The sequence below is a fragment of the Acanthochromis polyacanthus genome, chromosome 18, assembly GCF_021347895.1.
Source record: "Acanthochromis polyacanthus isolate Apoly-LR-REF ecotype Palm Island chromosome 18, KAUST_Apoly_ChrSc, whole genome shotgun sequence".
NCBI lineage: Eukaryota > Metazoa > Chordata > Actinopteri > Pomacentridae > Acanthochromis > Acanthochromis polyacanthus.
The window spans coordinates 13,573,275-13,593,409 of record NC_067130.1 but is presented as its reverse complement, the minus strand read 5'-3'; the positions used below and the strand labels follow the sequence as shown (position 1 = coordinate 13,593,409).

The following is a 20,135-nucleotide window of genomic DNA, read 5'->3' as shown; positions in this document are numbered from 1 at the left end:
TGGTTTGCTGTGGCTGACAAAGACCATGTCTGAGCCACCAGGATGTAAATCAGTCTGAGGTTATTGGTCGATACATACTGCTGATGAATATGGTCTGACACAGACACCGAAGCCTTAAAAAATCAGTCTTCAAATGTGCAAACCAGTCCAGTAGAGCTAAAGCTGAAGGATTACACTGGAGTGAATATTTAGTGTTTTAGCCATTTTGTCGAGGCTGACTTTCCTCTTTATGTGTAAAGAAAATAGTTTGATTCAATATACATATGCATTGCTTGCTGGTCATAAACAGAGAAATTTCTTTTAACAGACTTGAGTCTTTTGCAGCTTTCTTCACATGTTTTGGAGAAAAAAATGAATCTTGATCATTCAAAAATATTTCCACTTCAAAAACATACTTGGCTTGACAGAGTTCACACAGCTCATTGTTTTGATTTTTAAGCCCAATCATAGTTTTATTCCTGGTAGGCATGGTTTGTATCCCAGCAAATACACTTAAGTGGGACTGATGTTGTGGAACTGCTGCTAGAGACGTGATGGGAGGTGCTGAACGGGATTAAATAGCTTTAATTAGAGCCATACAAAGACCTCCTTATACATCTATAGTCGTAGGGGATCACAGAGACTTTAGCTTAAGAGTCTCTCAGACACAAACACTAGGCACAGCTTAAAAAACATAAATATTAATCCATATACATCCATATGTGCGATGTATGAAGTCGGGAAAACACCAGTCCTTCATTTTTGATGCATTTAAATGAATGTATGGTCTAGACAGCCAGAGTTGATTGCTTGTAATGTAGGCCTTGTAATTAACATCATAAACCAAGGAGTTAAAGGCTTATTCAAGTCTGTCATACAGAAAAACAAAACAAGTCTAGAGCCATACTAGCAGTTCTGTGAGTTTGCACTTAGGCACAGTTATGCCTTAAGGTGATGCCAGTTTGTTGACATGCACACAAAATTATGCAAATATCCTTGTGATCAGCAGGTATTAAGTAACAACTGAGATAATAACTGCAGAAACAGTCGAGACTGATGGTAACACTATTCATTTGGCAGGTTTTTGGACATAGACTAAGGAGCAAATAGAAATTTTGACATTATGAAGACACTACAGGAAAACTGAGGAGATCACACAAGTTTGTATAATTCCTCCTTCTCCAAGTTTGTCAGCAGCTGTTGAGATATTTCCCTCAAAACCACAAATATGAACCCTAATGGTGTCACTAGAGGAAAACGCGGGAGCAGAGTGAATAACAGCACCAAATTTCATTGCAATCCATTCAAAGGCTATTGAGATATTTCAGTTTGGATCAAAGCAGTGGCTTGCGGACTGTGCAGCAGGACCACACTGCCAGCATGGCTGAATACATATGTTAGTCTGGATGCATACATTAGGGGCAAAGAGAAACAGAGGAAGTAGCAGAGAATTCCTGAAAGAAGACCCTTGAATGAGACTATATCTATTTAACTTCCTTGGAAAAAGAGGCCTTTCATTAGGTCAGAATGGGATTCCTATGAAGTGTTAGTGCAGCCTCCTGCAACAGCTCAGTCAGGAGAAGAAAGTCCAGCGAAGCCATGTGTTCCCTGTCTGTTTACAGTGCTTTTATTAGGCATCCTGTGGCACAGGCAGACTTTTGAAAGGCTGTCTTTATAGGAGCTTTCCTGTTTATGCTTAGGGGTGGGAGGTCAGCCTCGTGCTGAATATGGTCTATCTGCCTGCATAGGAAAACTTTGTGTGTGAGTAGATGAGAGTTTGTGTGTGTGTCAGCTGGTCGATGGGAGGGATTTAAAGTGATGTGGGAGACTAGCTAGGCAGGTTATTATTGTAACTGCAGAAAACAGTCCAGGACTTTGCCTTTGCTCAGCTGGAACACACAGATACAGTCTTCTCTGTCGCTGTCTGTCTGTCTGTCCTTCTGAGTCACTCCCCTGCCAAGGAGGTTATTATGACTGTTTGTGTTTGGGCTTTCGGTCAACATCACGTCAGCCGCAGCAGAAAAAACACAAACACAACACACACACAAATACTCTCCATGAACCTAAATAAAGACATGCTTATTAACATGTTTGCATAAAAAAAAATCTCCATACAGAATCTTTTTCAAAAGATACAAATGGAAGTAGGCTGGACATGGCTGGAGGTGTTTGAAGGGCAAATGGGGAGACTTACCCGAGGACCCCTCTTGCCTGGTATGCCTGTCTTCCCTGGAGGTCCTGGCAGTCCCTGGAGAGAGATTATTCAGTCAGTGTTGCATACAGATATACCAAACAAATGATCTTATTCAGTACCTAAGTAATCCTCGTCTACAACTGTCAGGTCATTAAGACTGTCTTGTGTGTTTCCACAGTGAACTCCACCATATCACACAGGCTGCACTGTGTCTGCAGTGTAAAAAGCGACACCTTCTCCTTCTGAAGTAATTCCATCTCAAGGTCATGACAGTTCAGCCTTATCCATCATGAAGTTCGGAGCCTGTGTGGCAGGAAACGGTAGAAACACTAGAAATAACAGGTCATTTCCTGCACCACTCAATGCCCCTGTGTGCCTTTATCGGGCTTGTGCTCATTCGTTTTCTTTTAATCAAAAAAGAGGAAAAAGGAGAAGTGAGGAAAAACAGAGCGCGTGTGGTTATTCTGGCAAACAGGACCAACCTGTAGGACTCTGGATTCTGATGTAAGTTTGTGTTAAAGCATCTATATGACATCTTCAAAATGCTTCGCTCACTGTAAAGTGCATTACAGTATCCTTAGCACGTCGTTAAATGTGATGCCCGAGATAACACAGATATGAGAAAGTAGTAAAAAAGTAACACCATTGACCATAAAGTATGGTTGTTGATGTGTCTGGGCTGTATAATGTCTGTAGTTTCCACATCTCAATTTTCACAAGGCTATGAACTTTAAGAGACAAGGGGCTGCTTCAAAAACAATTTCAGCAGCAAAACAACAGCACACAAGCCTGAGTCTAAAGGTTATTGTGATCACAGCCACGACCTGAATACAGCCTGCGACTTCCTTTATATCGCTTAAAAGATTATAATTGGGCCCCCACTGTCTCCTCCAGGATGACCTCCATGCTTGAGACCACCCCTATTGCTGCAGGTGGTGCACTCCGTGGTGGCCTGAAGACCTGTCAACATCGACACACACTCCTGTCCATCTTTACACTTCCACCCACCGCTTCAGCCTTCCTTCCTTCCTTACACTTGTTTGCTCCCACTGTCTCTTCTTCTTTGCACCTGTCCATCTTTAACATAGCTCTTTTTTCCGAAGAGAAAATGTTTGATTACCATTTTACAGCCACAAAGGTAGCAGTTGCACAGCATTCCTACATCAGTAAGCATTTTCCAATCACCACATTTCAAACACAACATGATGACAAAGGCTGTTTTCAGTTACGGTGTTTAGACTTGCTGCTTGTGCCTACGTGGAAATCTGTATTATGTATTGTTGTGCAAAGAGTTGTGCTGTGATCTAAAAATATTACTTGTTTTGCATTCATTTCAATCAAACCAAAACTAACTGTACAAACAGTGCAAATTTGCACAATCCCCTCTAATTTTCATTGCCATAATTTGACAAATTAAACCCTTTTAAAAGCTTCTGGTGCCTTTTAAGTGCAAGCAGCTTGTTGGTACACTTTAACTCAACACAGAAGCCTGAAAGCATGGATTTGTACAAAAGGCAGTTAAGGTTCAAAATAAATAAAACTCAGCATCAGAGCTCTTTCAATTAAAAAAAATATCAAATTAAAACTCCAACTCTCACTTCCAGAAAAATTCTAAATATATAAATCTCATTCAGATGTCAGTGGGACACAACTCAAAGAAAGTCATTCTAAAAGCAGCAGCGAGGAGCCAAAGGTGCTTCAGAAGAGGAACTGTGCTTGCACTGGATGTTTGTCCTGGCAGCCAGAGTCCAGCTTCTGCACAATAAAAGTCCAGACCATACTTCTACCGAATTTCAGCTGAAGATTCTTGATGTTTCATGTAGTACAAGTGAGGAATGACTAGACTAAACCTAAATGAATGAATCAAGAAGTTCTTAGCCTGGCATATGATTTTCATATGACAGTAAACTGAAAACCTTTGGACTGTGGGCAAAACAAGACATCTGAGGACATCCTATTTGGATTTTGGAAACACTGACTGACATTTTTCACCATTTTTTTTCATTTTTTTAGAGGAAACAGCTAATGGATTACTTGAGTAAATAATTACTTATAATAATAACTTGAGTAAACAAATTGATTAAAAAAATGGTAGCAGCCAATTTACAATTAATTTAGACAGACGCTGTCAAGTCCTAGAACTGCATGTAAGTCAAGACACTTTTTGTATTTCTGGGTCATAATTCCACTACAGCCTACATTCTCTTCTGCTCTCTGAAAATTTTGCATGGTTGAATAATAAGGCAAAGATTTGAATTAAAAACACTCCTCTAAGATTAATGTGATTTACCATCTATTTGGCAAAATATGAACCTCAGCAGAGTATTAGCACTTGGAAATGTGCAGTTCTTTAGTAAATGACCCTCTAACTTTCCTTAATGGTTCTTCTACAATCTATTTTCTGTGGCAGATTATTGCACTTCACATTGAGATTACAAGTCGTGCCTTCTCGATGGCAGTAATTTAGCTTAGTGTAATGACAGTAAAGTCTGGCGTGGACATAAGTGCAGAGGTAAATTAGCCAACCCCAGACACGCTGTACTCTGCTGTCTACAGCAGCAAATTACAGATTGCATGATAGAATAAGAAAGGCACACGTATCAAACCCATAGCCTCTGCTCCCACTTTACACTAAGACGACTCAAATATGAACACACCCAAGAGACATTAAGGTCTGATTATATCTGAAGGTGACAATTATGTGTCAAACAATCATGCAAAACTCTTTTTTAAAAAGTTAAAATCCCACACTGAACAACTCAGACATTCAAAGAAATGTTTTCCTGATAAGAAGTGGTCAGAATTTAGAGATAAATGAAACGAAATGTGAAGCTAAATTTGATCTGAAGTGGTCATTCAAGGTGCTGCTAGATGGGTCTGATGCTGGGTATGAACTGAAAAAAGGAGAAAAGTGGCTGCCTCAGCATTCCTGCTTTTAGTGACATACTGACGGCCTTGGTTGCCTCTGCGGCTGCTTTGAGAAGCTGAATGTTTACAGACTGCTCTGACCCTTGACCTTGCTTTGAAAGGGGGGCATGTGACCTCCTCTAGCACTTTCTGACAGAGGAATCTGGTGCAGAGACGGCAAGGCGTCAGACCTGACACAACACACTCAACCAACAGGGTTCTGTGCACAGAGGACGGAGGATAGAAAGTAGAAAAAGGAGGACTTCTAACGTGTGGGAAAGGAGATGTGGCCATATCAACCTGCAGATCTCCATCGTCTCCTATTTCTAACCCCAGAAAATTTGTATCAAACCTGGTCTGACAAAGATGAGAACAAACTGATACGACCTGACACTTCATTCATTTTAACCTCTTTACTAATAAAACTTACCACTACTCAGCCGCTACTTTCTGCACAATCAGCTGAGATACAGAGTGCAAGTTTCTTGCTAGATATAGTAGAACCTCTAGGCTTTTTTGTGGCATTTGCACATAAACATTGCCATTAATCATATGGAGCTGAGCAGAAGTTCTTACCGGTATGCCTGCATCTCCTTTCAGTCCCTTAGGTCCTGCCAGCAAGGAGAACTGTGTAGGTGGCACCTCCCAGCTCTGGAAGCCATCAGTAGCAGGTGGTGTTACTGCGTTGTAAGAAGGCTTGGTAGGTCGTGGGATGATGAGAGCCCTGGTAGTTTTCAGTTGCTTTGTTGGCTTGGGAATTGATTTGGAGACTGGCTTGGAGGTTTTAGCAGTTGTAGTTTTGGATATTGTTGACTTTGACGGGTTGACTTTGGATATTGTTGGCTTAGAAGGGACAACTTTGACAGAGTTTACTTTAGGTTTGGACGGAGTGGCTTTGGAAGGCTTGGGAGGTGTTTTCTTGGCGGTGGTGGGTTGTGGTTTCTTTGGGACTACACCTTGATCTGATAAGGCTGAGTTAGGCTTTGTCTTGGTGGGTCTGGTGCTGGTAGTGGCTGGAGTAGTAGGTTTCTTCTTGATGTCTGCTGTTGCAATCGTCTTTTTTGCGTTGTTTTGAGGAGTGGGCTTAGGGGGAGTGGGTTTAGAGGGTTTCTGATTTGAAACTTTAGAAGTAGAGGGTCTTGGGGTTGGGGGTTTGGTGGGTGGTGCTCCTGTCTTGAGTGGTGCTGTGACACTTTCGGTCCTGGTCTTGGGAGGTGGGGAGGCCAAACCAAGCTGGGCTGTGACTGTCATCACAGTTCCCAGAAAGGGTGTAGGAATGGTCACATGGTTCGGCTTTATTGTTTGAGTGGGGGACACAAATCTGACAGCTGAGGCAGCAGCAGCAGCACTCCTGGCAAGGCTCACTCTTGTGGGCTTTTTGGAGGTTTCTGGGCCACCACGTTTAGGGGTAGCAGCAGTAGCTGTGATGTTTGATTCTCGTGGTAGGATAGGCAGCAAAGGAGGAAGGTTAGGCCTGTATGTATCAGCTTCCCTGCACTGTTTCTTAATGTACCTGCAGTAGTTGTGAGCTGCCTGTGCAGAAGGGACCAGGTCAAACTGGCAGATGGCTCCTTCAAAGTGTGCTGAAGCTTGCTGCTGGCTTGTCCGCCCCAGCAGGAAGGAGCCTTGGAGCTCTGGAGCCAGTCCTTCCTCACTGTCCCACCCAAAGTCTGCATGAACACTCTGCTCTCCGCAGGAGGCATATAGAGTCACTCTCTGTCCATTAATTCCCACCGCCAGCTGGTGCCACTGGCCATCATGGGGCTCATAGGGCAGTGCCACCGAGGCGTTTGGTCCTGTGTGGAGGACCAGGCTGCCCGGTACAAGCTGCAGACCAAGAAGGAGCTTCTTGCGGCTTGTGAGGAGGGTGAAGAGGAAAGCACTGTTGACACGATGTGAGCGTACACTCAGGACCAGTGCCAAGTTGGGCCAGATGCCCGCTGGAAGGATTGAGCGCAATGGAGCATCGATGTGCGCCCGCTGGTTGAGGATGATCCCCGATCTGAATGGAATGACCCCTGCTGGCACCGAGCGTGACGGCTTCTCTCCCTTAAGCCCCAACTTTTGGAGGATGTCCACATCTGGAAAGAGGGGAGAGTGGTGTTAGATATGTATAAGTAACTATGATAGGTTCCTTTATGATGATCATGATTATTTTTAGATACTCTCTTTAATACCTGACATGTGCATTTAAGCTTTATTTTCACATTTGTTTGTTGATCCTCAATCATTTGTATTTTGTCTGATTCATTACACAGTAAATTCCTCTTTTGTTCTGCACAGCAAGGTTTAGTATTAAGAAGTACAACATCATATGAGGACTAGAGCAGGGAAGTTGTAAAGACACAGGAGAGGAGTGAACTTCACACTAAGCATCAAGTCTAATTAGAAATTTTCTGTGGTCAAAATGTGTTTTTCACGTGTGGTCAACGCATGTATACTGATCAATCATCTGTGGATGGTAAACAGTGCTAAAAATGAAGACATTGCTACTTTAGCAACAATCACACAACCACAAATAAAAATCCATTGATTAAAATTAGTTAAAATGTTATTTTAACTGCATTTAGAGCTCATGAATGAAAGAAATATTTAACCCGAATGCACTGGATGGAGAGCCAATTTTCCAAAAATGACTCGGAGCAAAAGCAATGCACGTACTGCTATCTTCATGTCCATGCATCACCTGAGACCGACCTTTCAGACAATACTGAACAGCAACAGCAATTCACACGATAATGGAGCTGAACCACTGCAGGGTGAACAGACGGAGGAAAAGAATGAACATGAAAAAAATGAAATACTAACAATAATAAACTCACTGGCTTTTGAGGTCACCAAATTGCTTCTGTAGGCTGTTTACTGCAACTTGTGGCCAAAACAAATTTATGTCCAGACAGACATAAAACTAGGATGATGGTGGGGGAGTATGGAGGGACCTTGTTTGGCTATTTCCTGCTCTTTGAGTGGGCAGATGCTGCACTGAGGTGCTGTGGCGGCTACTGTTTCAAATGCCAGTGGTTTGCAGAATCACAACTCTTGCCAGTTTGACTGCGTGACTCTTGTGACGCATTAAGCAGCTTTAAGTATGCCCACAACAAGCGCTCCATGTTTACTGCTTTATAGGGCCTGCAAATCCTTAAAGAAGCAGCTCACATTAAAATCTGATTCTCTCTGAGTAGTCTCACAATTTAAAACTGCATTGAAGTTTGTAGGATGACAACACAAAAGCAGCAGCATCTCAGCCTAGCACTGTGATATAATTCAAGTATTTTGCAGTTAAAGTAAAACACAGTTCTAAATTTATGGCCTTATCATTATTCAATCTGTACTCTGAACCTCCTAGGTAGTCCTATGAACTTCAAAGGAAATGTTGGTTGATGCAGATCATAAAATAATGGACTTATGATCACAAAAAGGTTAACATTGCAAAATGAATGCAGCAAAGCCTGAGTTACTATATATTTTTTTAGTTTGAAGTACAGAGCAAGAAAAGAGTTTGTTGTTGGTGTTAATCTTGTGGTTTTGGAAACATGATGTCTGATAAAGGTAATTGTGAGGGAATTCAAGGCCAAAACAGCCAGTACCAGGAACACACAATCAGGCTAAAGGACCTAATCCTTTCTTAATAGCCACCTGGCCGACACATTCTGCTTCAAGTCAAAAAAAGACCACTGGATACTGTGTAATGTTGACAAATATGTGTGAGGCACAATGGGAAGAGTTAAGGTTGTAAATGTACATTTAGGGGGGAAATCCTATTACTCCTACGTCAGTTAGCTCGTCTGCATGCTTGTTGTATTGTATGTTAAAGTATACGTGTTGACAGAGTTTTTTTGTTTAGTGGCTACAGGGGATTAATGAACCAAAGGATATCATCAGACAGCCTCTTCCTCTACTTTTCTCTGTCCCTCTCATCAGCAGAGTCATGTTTGGACATCCAGAACATGGCCACAGTAACCACACAGTAACCACAACATCTCCCTGCCTGGAGGCAGAATACAGTTTCCAGCCTTTTCGGCCAACTTTGATTCTCTGTTCAGTGTTTCACTCTCACTAACCCAGCGCTCATCCTCCCGATGACCTGTGATCTCAGACCTATAGGCCCCTCACCATCTTTTATAGTCTCTGGGCTCACTCTGATCTGTGGTTGCTGGGCCTTGTCTAATGGGGACATGTGTATAGAAGCCCTGCTTGTGAAAAGATAGAAACATGGGAAAACAATGTTGATGAGATGACAGAGAGTGGGGAAGGACAGATGGGCAGTCCTAATGGTTGCTGTGCTGGTAAGACATAGAAAGTAAGAACTTCAATAAAATATTTGTCTTTCTAGACTACAAAGATCATTAAATGTTGGGCCCCACAATTTGGAAGCATTTAATTGCATGGAAAGTGTAAAAAAAAACATTAAGAGAGGACATTGGAGTCCTAGTTGTACTGAATTCGTCCTAAGGGAGGAAGCAGCTCAGATCTCTTTTGCAGAAAGTGTTTGCATATGTATCATGTCAAACAAACCATCAGTTAGGCAGAAAAAAAAACAATTGTGTGCTACTAATATATAACCGATTTTAACAATTTTGCAATCTGATTTCATATAATCCTGTACTCAAACATATCCAGAATAGCAATTTTTGAACAGTGAAAACCGATCCAAACATAGGTTTGCCTTTCCTATATCACCAGCTCTTTATGGTCTTTCCATGTTCTCTATAGGCTGTAAGACGTTCCTTGCCTCAAAGAATTAGGGCTTTATAAAATAGAAACAAGACCTACATTGGGTATAGTGTATACCCATCCACATAGTGAATTTCCTCTCTGTGTGGCCTCTTGTGCAGTAAAGGACTGCAGGACTTGGCAGCAAGGCAGGGGGTGCATTACATGTGTCTGTTCTGTACATAGACTCTTGTCTCCAATGTCTTTACGTAAATACAACTTGTGCTATTACTGCGGCATATGCTGTATTAACCATGTGGTTTTACATATACAGCACACTGTATGCATCTTTAACACATGGCTGGAGTTCATAGTTTCACTTGGTGCCAAGTCACTCAAGTAGGACAGAGAGAAAGTCCAAGTCTTTTCCCTCTGTAATCACATCCCTTGTAGAGGATGAAGTCACAGATTCACACTCAGATGGTCTGTCTTTGGCTGGCCTGTGCTAGTCTACAGTGAGCCATTTATAATGTTTCCTAATCATCCTTACAGTAATGCATTGCATGTATTTCCAAAACAAAAGATTTGGAATGAACACTTGTGAAAATTAGTTACATGCTTGTGAATGTTTATAACGGAAAGTCAAGGCTTTGTCTTGTAATTATACTAAGATTGGGGACAAAACATGGTAAAACACGCTTTGTTGAAAAGCTGAAGTTTTTTGATGTAGAGAGGTTATGACACGGAAAAATCTTCCTTGCCAAAATAAAGATTGAAGAGCGAGTAGGAAAAAGGTATACAATAAGATACGAAATACCACTTTATAACTGGGTTCGTGCTCCCAAAGGGAGTGTTAGGTAATCATTTAATCAGAACTGAGTCAGTTGTCTGGGATCCAGACAATGATCATATGGCCTCCACTGCCTCTTGACAGGAGGATCAGCGGGTGTTTTTTCTCTTGGCATCGGTCTTGCCTTTTGCTTCTACTCACTGTGTGTGGTGGTGATGATGGCAGAGTGTGAGGAGCCAAACTACGCTGTCAGAAATTAAACAGGACTTTTTTTGTAACAACAGACAACAACCTCAGCTCTCAAGGGGATAGAGAGTGGTTGACGAGACAAAGGATCAAAACAATCTCACTAAATACAGTTTGGGATGCTGGGAGCATCCAAACTGTGGCTGAAAAAAGTCCCCGTTCATGTAAAAAACACTATGTGGTCCTAGAGACGCAAAAGAGACAGGCGATTGACATTCCTGCTCCTATTGCTCACTCTGTGAAAGTGGAGTGCAGAGTTCATCAACACCGAGATTCTTGACTCTTGAGGTTAAGAGCACAACCCTGTTAGGAGCCAAATCAGAGCCTAAAACCAGCCCAACTGTCATAAAAGGCCTGGCATGCTAGGATTTAAAAGATCTGAAGTGATATTTTCTGATAATAACACCCAATTTGACCAATCTCGATCTAACAAAATCTAAAAGAAAAATTAAATGTGGAAAAAAAATCATCACTTAGGAGACCAGATGTAAGATCTTCCAAGACTTATCACATAAATGACTCAGTCATTTCATAACAATTTAAATTGCACACAAATGTTTCAGCCTGGATATAAGGAAGCAAAATGACATTTGGTTTTGTCAGACATCAGTTTTCAGTCGCTGCTTTGCTGGGCCTATTGAACAATATACTCTGCCAGTCTCAATCATAATGATTTGAGAATAGAGAAGATTGATTCACTGGACTGTGTCTAACTTTTCATCAGAGAAATCGCCAAATGGTACAAATGGTAGCGCAAATGATCATAAGCTGCCGCACAACATCTTTACATTGTCCAGTTTAGTGGAAAACCTAACAAACTGTCAGTGGATATTCAAACACATTCAGTTTTTCATTATTACCCAAACTCCAGTATACACTCTCAATTACACCTGCAATAACTGACTTCTTGGGGAGAACCTGTGAGCACATCACTGACATAGCATCACTTTTCAAGGCAAATATAAAAGTTTAGGTGTTCTGAAGGAAAAATAGTATTATTTTGGAAATGTATCTCCAGCCTACTCATGAATATCAGTCAAAACCTCCTCTCTTTTATCTCTGTTTGGGTCTCTACCAACTGGTGGGGAAACGTCTTTGGCTACTTCATGCTAGACTGCATTTGAGTGAGCAGTGGGTGAAAATGACACAATGAAACAGTTGAAGATGTCATCTTGGGATTCAGGAGACATGGATTTTTCACAGTTTTCTGACAGTTTATGGACCAAACAACTGATTTATCGAGAACTACCAGATTATCCAACAATGTAAATGATCATTAGTCCCAACCCTACTAAGGATTAAGTTGAAAGATTTGAGTTCTAATTCTTTGTATAAGACATTTGTCACTACAAGTGAATCCTTTCACATTGTCATATTTCTTTCCTCTTACCCCGTGATGTATTATCATAAAATATCAGCTGTAGACTTTTACAGATACTTTGCTGAGAAGGAACTTGTGCAGCAGACCATACATCATGTAAAATAGTGACTTTTACATTCTGTCTACTGAATCTTGTAAATCACTGAAGTGAGAAAGGAGTGATTCGAGAGTAACGGTCAGCTTTGAATCTGTCACTCCCTTGTGTTCACTCAACTTAGCTTACTCAACACCTGTTGTCATGGCAACGGTTGGCCCAATTCTCATAGCAATGTGTTTACGTGCTTGGGCTGTGACCAAAACAGGCGAAGAATAACTCCAAAATCTCCCCCGGTGCTCCAATAACTTTGACAATTTTTTCCACTGGTTGAAATTTTCAGTGCAGACAAAAGAGGTGAGAAAGTGAAGTGAACGGAGATGAGTGGAGAAGCCATGTCTTACCTTCAGAGTGTACTTGTGTAAGTCCCAGATAACAAGTACAATATAAAACGGTACAGAGCAATAGGGCTCTCCTGGGGGAAGAGAGGAGAAGGATGTTAGAAAACAGGTTGACTCATGAAACAGTTCCATCATTTTCTCCTAAAGCTCATAATATATTATAAATAAGAGTGTTATTAATATGTCATTAAAATAATAAATCAAATCATTACTCCTGCTTTATGGGTCAGTTAAAAATCCAACAAACCAATGAGTTTCCAGGTTGTTAAAATCCTTTTGGACGGTGTTGATCCTTTCCATTTGGTAGGAATCTTGTTATAAACTATATTAATAAGAGTTTGTGTATTTTTTATAACAGCCCATCAGTGATTGAGATATAAATGTGGTCATTAATTAAATATTTAATCATCAAATCTGCACTTTATAAACAGTAATAAGTTATAGTCCTGGTGGTGAAACAGTCCAACAAGCCAAAGGGATTTTCCACAACTTGGCCATGTGAAGTCTTTAATAATGCTTGTAACAGATCCATAAAGCACTAGTAAATGTTTTAGCCCTTCAATAAAAAAATGCTTTGTAAGAAAATGGTACCAAAATTGGAATTACTTGCATTTGACCCACAGAGGAATGTCTTAACATATGCTATAATAATGGCAAAACTGTCACTATGAATTCTATGGGATGTGTCTCTGAGATTAACTAACAGCATTAACATCATCACCAAAAACACAGATTCAAACAAAAACCACATGTTTCGCAATTGACCTAAGATGTGAATAACAAATGGGTCTGGATTCTGCTAAAGCACTTACAACTCGGAGTACCTCTCGTCCTCTGAAACACACACAGCTTCGAGTCTTGGTTTTGGAGACACAAAACACTACCGTAGGACTTGTCTATTAACTCTATGCCAAACCAACATGCATATGCACACGCACAGAGAAAACAAAAACAGAACGGTCTCTCTCAACACCTTCACCGCATCCAGGTGCTCAGCAAAATAACTTAAAGAGACTGACTGGCAAGTGGATAGAGAGCTCAGCGGGGGACCGAGATCTGGTGGCAGGCCGGGGAGCCACTGTTTACCGCTGGAGGTCATCCAGACACACACGGTCTCACACACACACATTGGAGGAGGAAATGTGTATAGCAGCTGTGGGCTGGAATGGCCACAGAGAAGAAGGCAAACAAGGGCTTGAAATGTATAAATGTGGGAAAGACAGCAACTGTTGCATAAACATATTTACCTGCACTACCCCAGACAAAGATGTGTCTGTTAGGAGTAATTCTCAAAGTGTGGCTGCTTCCCCCGTAGGGCCTGAATGATTATAATCATGGTGTGTGTGTGTGTGTGTGTGTGTGTGTGTGTGTGTGTGTGTGTGTGTGTGTGTGTGTGTGTGTGTGTGTGTGTGTGTGTGTCGTGCTGTGCATACATGTCTGTTTATGGTGTCTATGTCTCCTGCTCTTTCAGCTCCTAGTTGCTAATAAAGCTTCATCACAGCCATCTCCACACACAGCTGTCTGTGGTTACGCAGGATGTTTGTATCTGCCAGACTCCGAGCTGATTACAGTCTGATTCAGTGTCTTATCAGCTGAGGAGAGATCCGCTTTCCGAAAATGAGTCATGAATGCTGAGATTTTTTTTTACTGCGGCATAAACGACTCTCATTCTGTTCCCCCGGCTGTTTACATGTGTGGAAACTGGACCAAGTTTCCTGGGAAACAGCGCTGTTTTCTTTGGCTTTTCACGTTAAAAGTTCTCGGTAGCTTGTTTAGATTTTCATTAGGCTGCTTTTGAAGTGTACGTGACAGGTTGGGATTTCTCCTCTGTGGAGCGGTTGGAGGTGGCTGCGCTGAGGGGGGTCAGTTTGTATGCTTTGGATATCTAAATGAGGAGGACTGACGTCTGTACACTGACCCTGTCTTGTGTGGTTTTTTTCTGCCTGCAACAGTGAGCTATGACACGACTCCCTGAAGGAATTCTCCACCAAGCTGACTGGACAAAACAGAGGTTGGATGAGCAATCCCTCTTCCTCAGTCATCCATTAAACCAGACAGTTGATACAGTGCTGTGAGCAATTGAACTCACATTTCAAAGACAAAAGGGTGGAGAAACACTCCTGCTGATACCATCTCTCTCTCTGCTTCAGCTGATCTGAACTATGATCTCCTTTGCCATGACTCGTCCTTTGCCATTCAAAGGCAAAGGATGAGTCTTTTAAAACATAGTGAAGGGACAGATGCCACAGTGATCACCAAAGCAGCGTGACTGAGCAATAAAGCGATGGAGAGAGTGAGTCAGAGTATCTGAATGTTTGTTGCATAATTCCCTATGTGGCAAAGAAATTCAGTCACTCTAATTGACTGAGATATCTGGTGCCACATTATACAAGCTGCAGCAGTAAAGATGCAAACAAAAAGAATCTCTTGCTCCCTTTATTTCTTTTTCAAATCTCACTCTTTTATCATATATTTATGCCGCTATTGACCTCTTCTGAACTCTGACTCTAACCTCTCAACCTCTCAAAAAACCACCCCCTCCTCAAATAGCAACCTGTCTACAGGTCGGCAACAAGTCAAAGGTTGAAGTGTGTGTGTGTGGGGGGGGGGGGACACAGAAAGACCAGTGTAGTTTCCATTTCTTGTCATAACTTAGAACTACTCATTGATTCCCTGAGAGGATTTCCCAAAGGTGATCCTGCCTCCTGAACACAAACACACAGCGGAAAATTCCTCTGGATGAACTGACACTAACAAACAGAGGCTGATGAGGAGAGTGTAAAGACCAGTTTGTGTTCATCATCTGTTCATTCTGCAGTGGAAAAAAATGTCTCAGGTCACAGTGTTTACTTCCTAATTAGTTACTAAAATGACCTACAGTCAGTCTTGTTCCAACTACTGCAGAGCAGGTAAATTATTTAGAGGTATTTGAAACAAAAATTATCAACACACAATGTGCCCATTTATTTTTTTTACTACTTTCTTCTATAATTGTTTTCCAGTGTGAATGATGTCAAAATATGGAAACACATCGTCTAAGACTTTACCTGTGCAAAATCAAGACTGATGAAATCAAGAGTCATGAAGGGCGACACCATGTGGACATGCAGGGAAAAATGCTCCCTGCAGCTGACACCTCGCAGGTAGAGTGTCTCTATCGTAATCATGCACATAATAATGCACCACTGCTGAGGCGAGGCTAAAATTAAACACGTTAAGCCATGGTTTGTATCTCTTTACGCACGACAGCTAGCGCCTGCGCAACATCCAGGTAAGCGCAACAAAATGACACAATCTGACCGACTTCTTGTAAAGTAAAACTGGAGGACTTGGGGTCCAGTCTCCGGACTTTCCTGCTCCCCAGATGATTGTATTCCCACTATCTCGCCAATGATCCATTAGCTAAACCAGATGTTCGCTGCGCAATAAACCCAAAAAATCAGTGTTGAGCGAGAATGACGCATGCGTGTAGAAATGAATGAACAAATGCACAAATGAATGAATGAAGGACTTTTCAAAATAAGTTGGGCTGCTGCAAATACTTCCCTTAAAAAGTAAACACTACAGCTAAGTCAAGAGCAAATATTTCGGTTCACATATTAAGATAATCTGTTAACATCTGCATTAGATGCAGATGTTTTACTAAATAAATTGGCTTTTCTTTACAGCTGGGTATCTCACCTACCTTTTACTACCCTGCGTAAATGTGGCTGTGAGGAATGCGTAAACGGAAAAACACGGAAAGCATCCTAACAAACTCTAACAAACGGTCAAACCTCGTGAAATTTTATAGGTCTGAATGATTGCCTGATTTGCTTGCTTTGTCAGATGAGTCAGATTAGTAAACACTGCACAGCAAAGCTCCTGCAGGCAACCTGAATATATTTGCCAAAACTTTCAGACTCCTGCATGAACTATATATCTTTGAGCATCACAATCTGTGTTGAAGGAGAGCGCACTGATTTGTGAGACAATAAAAAACGCAGGCTGTACAAATTGCTTCCAAATGAACCAGGTTATTAATGAAAATAAAAAGGGGGAAGCAAACATTTGGGTAAACTGATTCACTTTGGCAAATGAGCGCCGCTGTAAAATGCCACACAAATGACACCTCTGGTCCACATAGAGCCCATTCAGAGCCTCTGGAGTCCCCATGTGGACATGATTCCTGCGCTGAGCTGGACCACAGCCAGCCGGCACATCACAGGTACGCACATGGATGCATCCACCCCCTTTCTACTGTCTCTCTGTCCCTTTCCATCATCCTCTCATCAGAACACACAGAAACCGTAAAAATAAACGATACTTACTTTGTGTCTAGATGAGAGGTTCTGCAATCTCTCCTTCGGGTGCCTAAATTCATTTGTATTCATTTGTCCTGGCAGTCAAAAACCTGATCCGTTAATCACAGCGTGACTCCTTTGCAAGGGGGGCAGAAGACGCCGGTCGCCGTTTTACACATTTGACAAGCTGTGGATGAAGTTCCAGAGGAAAAAACTCATGTTGAATTGCCTGTCAAGCCCGACATAAATTCCTTCTGGCTGGCTGGTGTAACAGAGAATTTTCCTGTGCGATTGTCTGTCGATATTCCCTTGTGTTTCATTCATTTATGCCGATCCAGAATTAGGGACGTGCAGCCGGAGAGAGAAAGCTGAGGGATCTTTAGAAAGGGGGTTACGGAGTCAGGAGCGCTGGACTCATCCCTTTCCTTTTTAAATTGTCTGTCTGTGGGTAAAGCGATGGCAAATGCACCGCACGGCCAGGTGTCAAGTTTCAAGCCCAGCGGTTGCATGGAGCAACTACACGCCTTCTCCAGGGGGTGGCCACATGGATCCTACCCAGAGCCCCTGAACCGGTTAACCATATGAATGAACCAGAGATCCTGCAGACACTCCAGAGATTCTCCTGAATAATATGTGGAATAACTGGGTTGCTTCTAACTTGCCAAGCCAATTCTTTGGATTTTCCCAGGTACTGAGTTGGTTTAGTTACCAGGAATCAAAGCTTTATGACTTCATTGTAAACTTGGCAAGTGTGTCTCATCTCCCCTTGGAGTACACACGGGGAAAATATGAGCGTTTAAGATGAGTAACTCATTGCAAAACACACAAACTAATGTTCAAGGTGTTGATATTAGTCATTCTCTTGGAAAGAGATCCCTCCTGTTGGGTCACACTGTGCAAAGTTGTTAGTTCAAGGAGATATTTTGCAAGCACTGCATCTGCATTGACATCAGTGTTAATGGAGACATGCAGAAGGAGAAGCACCTGGATCAGCTCACCTTACCTTAACAGGGGTCATGGCCTGGTGCAGAATGAGGCTGACCAAAGGCCTCTGTACAGCCACCACAGCTAGTAATTATCACCTGACATCTGTTTGAGATGTTTTGTGAACATGCACACGAACAAATGAGTTACTTTTGAAAGAAAGTCCTTCTCAGATGTACAATTTCTTCAACAGAAAGTGAAAATACATGTGAAACTTCTTCACAGAAAGATCTTTGGATGATCTAGATTCTCGATGAAATATTCTGCAGACACATGCTCCAGCAGAGTTTTGTTCTTCCTCATAGTGGAGGTGAAAATTTAGGAGAAATCCTAAAACACTTCATAGAAGAAGAGAATGGGTTTTAATTTCAAGTCACTTCAGTGCATTTCTGAGAAACACACACCTGCTTGGGCCTCAGCCCATCTCTCAGATTATCTTCAAGGTAACAACTTACAATTTTTAGCAGCCTTGTTAGGATTGTAATTAAATCAATTTGAAGGGAATATATGAGTAATTTCTAAAATAGAGGAATCTAAATCCGAATGAATGTGTGCAAAGACTCTATGAACTGGTGTTACAGGAACCTGCCTGTTCCTGTGAATGCTGCAAACAGCATTAATGGATAAACAACTAGCCAAGGAGGCTATAGAGCAAAGATGTTGGTGACTTTGGGGCAATTAGCATTCAGTCTTTGAGCTGACTGACCGGAGGCCTTTAGCGTTGAAAGGTCGCCTTGAATGACACTCTGTAGGGTGGGGCTGACTGCGTGTGTCAGCTGTGGCGATCTCCCTTCATTTAAGCCTCCAGCCGTTGGTCACTCGGCCCAGGGGTGGGTGCTAATGGACGTAAGTCATTAACATCCTCTTTACAGTCCTCTTCACACACTCTGCGCCTTGTGTTTCAGTGTTGGGTGCCACCCGACCCTCCCATGTACTTCCAATGAGCCACAGCAACTCTGCCCCCTTCTTCCAAATTACAAACTCGGTGCTTGCTAGCGCGCTCACTGCCACCCCTTAAAGCTGCTTAATTATGGTCATTGGCACCAAGTCTGAAAGCTCCCTTTATCCCCCCACACTCCCGAAATAGGTCCTGCTCAAGCACACAGGCAGCCCAGATCAAACGCTCCCCATAGGGAAGGGGTCATTACTGGTACGCAGGGCGGACACAGCCCGATGGGTGCCGGGCCACGCCTTGAGCCCAAATTGCAGCCTGGGCCTAGTGAGGACACAAAACTGTTCTTTGATGCACGGCAAGCGCAACAGCAACACAGCCTGTTTGGATATCAGTGTTTACAGTGAGCTATGTACTGTACATACACACAAACAACCAATACAGTGTTTTACAGACTTACAGCTAAGAAAATTGTGCGCTGGGCTTGGCTGGGTGTTCACTTGTTTCTCAAGGTTTATATTTATCTGAATGTCACCGCTGTTTTACATAAGTAGCACATCTAGAATCGTTTCCAGGTGACAAAGCTCTTCAGTCATACAAATCAGATTGCATATGAAAAATATAGGGTTTTAACACATTTGTCATACTGTCTGAGTAATTTGGGCAATTTAAAACACCTGAGGAGCCATGCAAACTAATAAACAGTGGTGTTCTTGCAGCATAAAATAACATCATGTCACCCAGCAAATAAATAGGTCGTAAAGACAGTCACCTCTGTGTGGGTGTGTTTTCAGGCGGGCAGTGGCAGAGGTTACGGAGGTGGTGGCGTTGAGGCAGACAGTGCTGTCTCTCTCAGCTCCACTATGCACAAGAAGACTGTTCATACAGGAATGTGTGTGAGTGTGTGGCTGCACGTGTGCATGTGTGTGTATATGTGGAGTGTCTCTGTGGGTTTGTGTTTTTCCTTTACAGGTGGTTGTGTCCACTTGTTTGCTTTCCTGGTTCTGTCTCCTTCCCGTGCAGGGATGGTTTGGTGATGCGCCGGGATGTGGAAAGTGGTCAAACAAGCTGCTGAATGCTGCGATCGCCGTCACTCTCTAGTTTCCTTTCTGCTTCTCCTTGTTTTCCCTCTTTAATCTGTCACCATCTACTGACACTCACTCGTCTGTCCTTTTCACTTTTGTCTGCTAAAATTCCACGTTTTTTCCTCGTTCTCCCTGATGTCTGTCTCTCTTTCTCTCTCGCTGCCTTTCCTTCACCACAAGCATTTCTACTGCTGGCACACCAGAGTTAGACAGCCACCCTGAAACAGTGCCACAGCCATATGAGCATGTTTGAGCTCTCATAATAACACCAGAATAACCTGCTGGGAGACGAGCTCTTGGGGGCAG

At 42.3% G+C, this 20,135-nt stretch overlaps 1 protein-coding gene across 1 annotated transcript in view; it reads right to left on the bottom strand.

Moving 5' to 3' along the window:
* col27a1a (collagen, type XXVII, alpha 1a) overlaps positions 1 to 17,384 on the bottom strand; it is a 79,559-nt gene extending 62,175 nt beyond the window's left edge. Inside the window, exons 1-4 of the mRNA XM_051938508.1 lie at positions 16,896 to 17,384; positions 12,589 to 12,659; positions 5,657 to 7,161; positions 2,174 to 2,227 (exon numbers count right to left, since the gene is read on the bottom strand). Of these exons, the coding sequence (XP_051794468.1) occupies positions 2,174 to 2,227; positions 5,657 to 7,161; positions 12,589 to 12,659; positions 16,896 to 16,948 (1,683 nt within the window). The 5' untranslated portion in view covers positions 16,949 to 17,384. The remainder of the gene's footprint in view (positions 1 to 2,173; positions 2,228 to 5,656; positions 7,162 to 12,588; positions 12,660 to 16,895) is intronic.
* Positions 17,385 to 20,135: the final 2,751 nt, after the last annotated feature.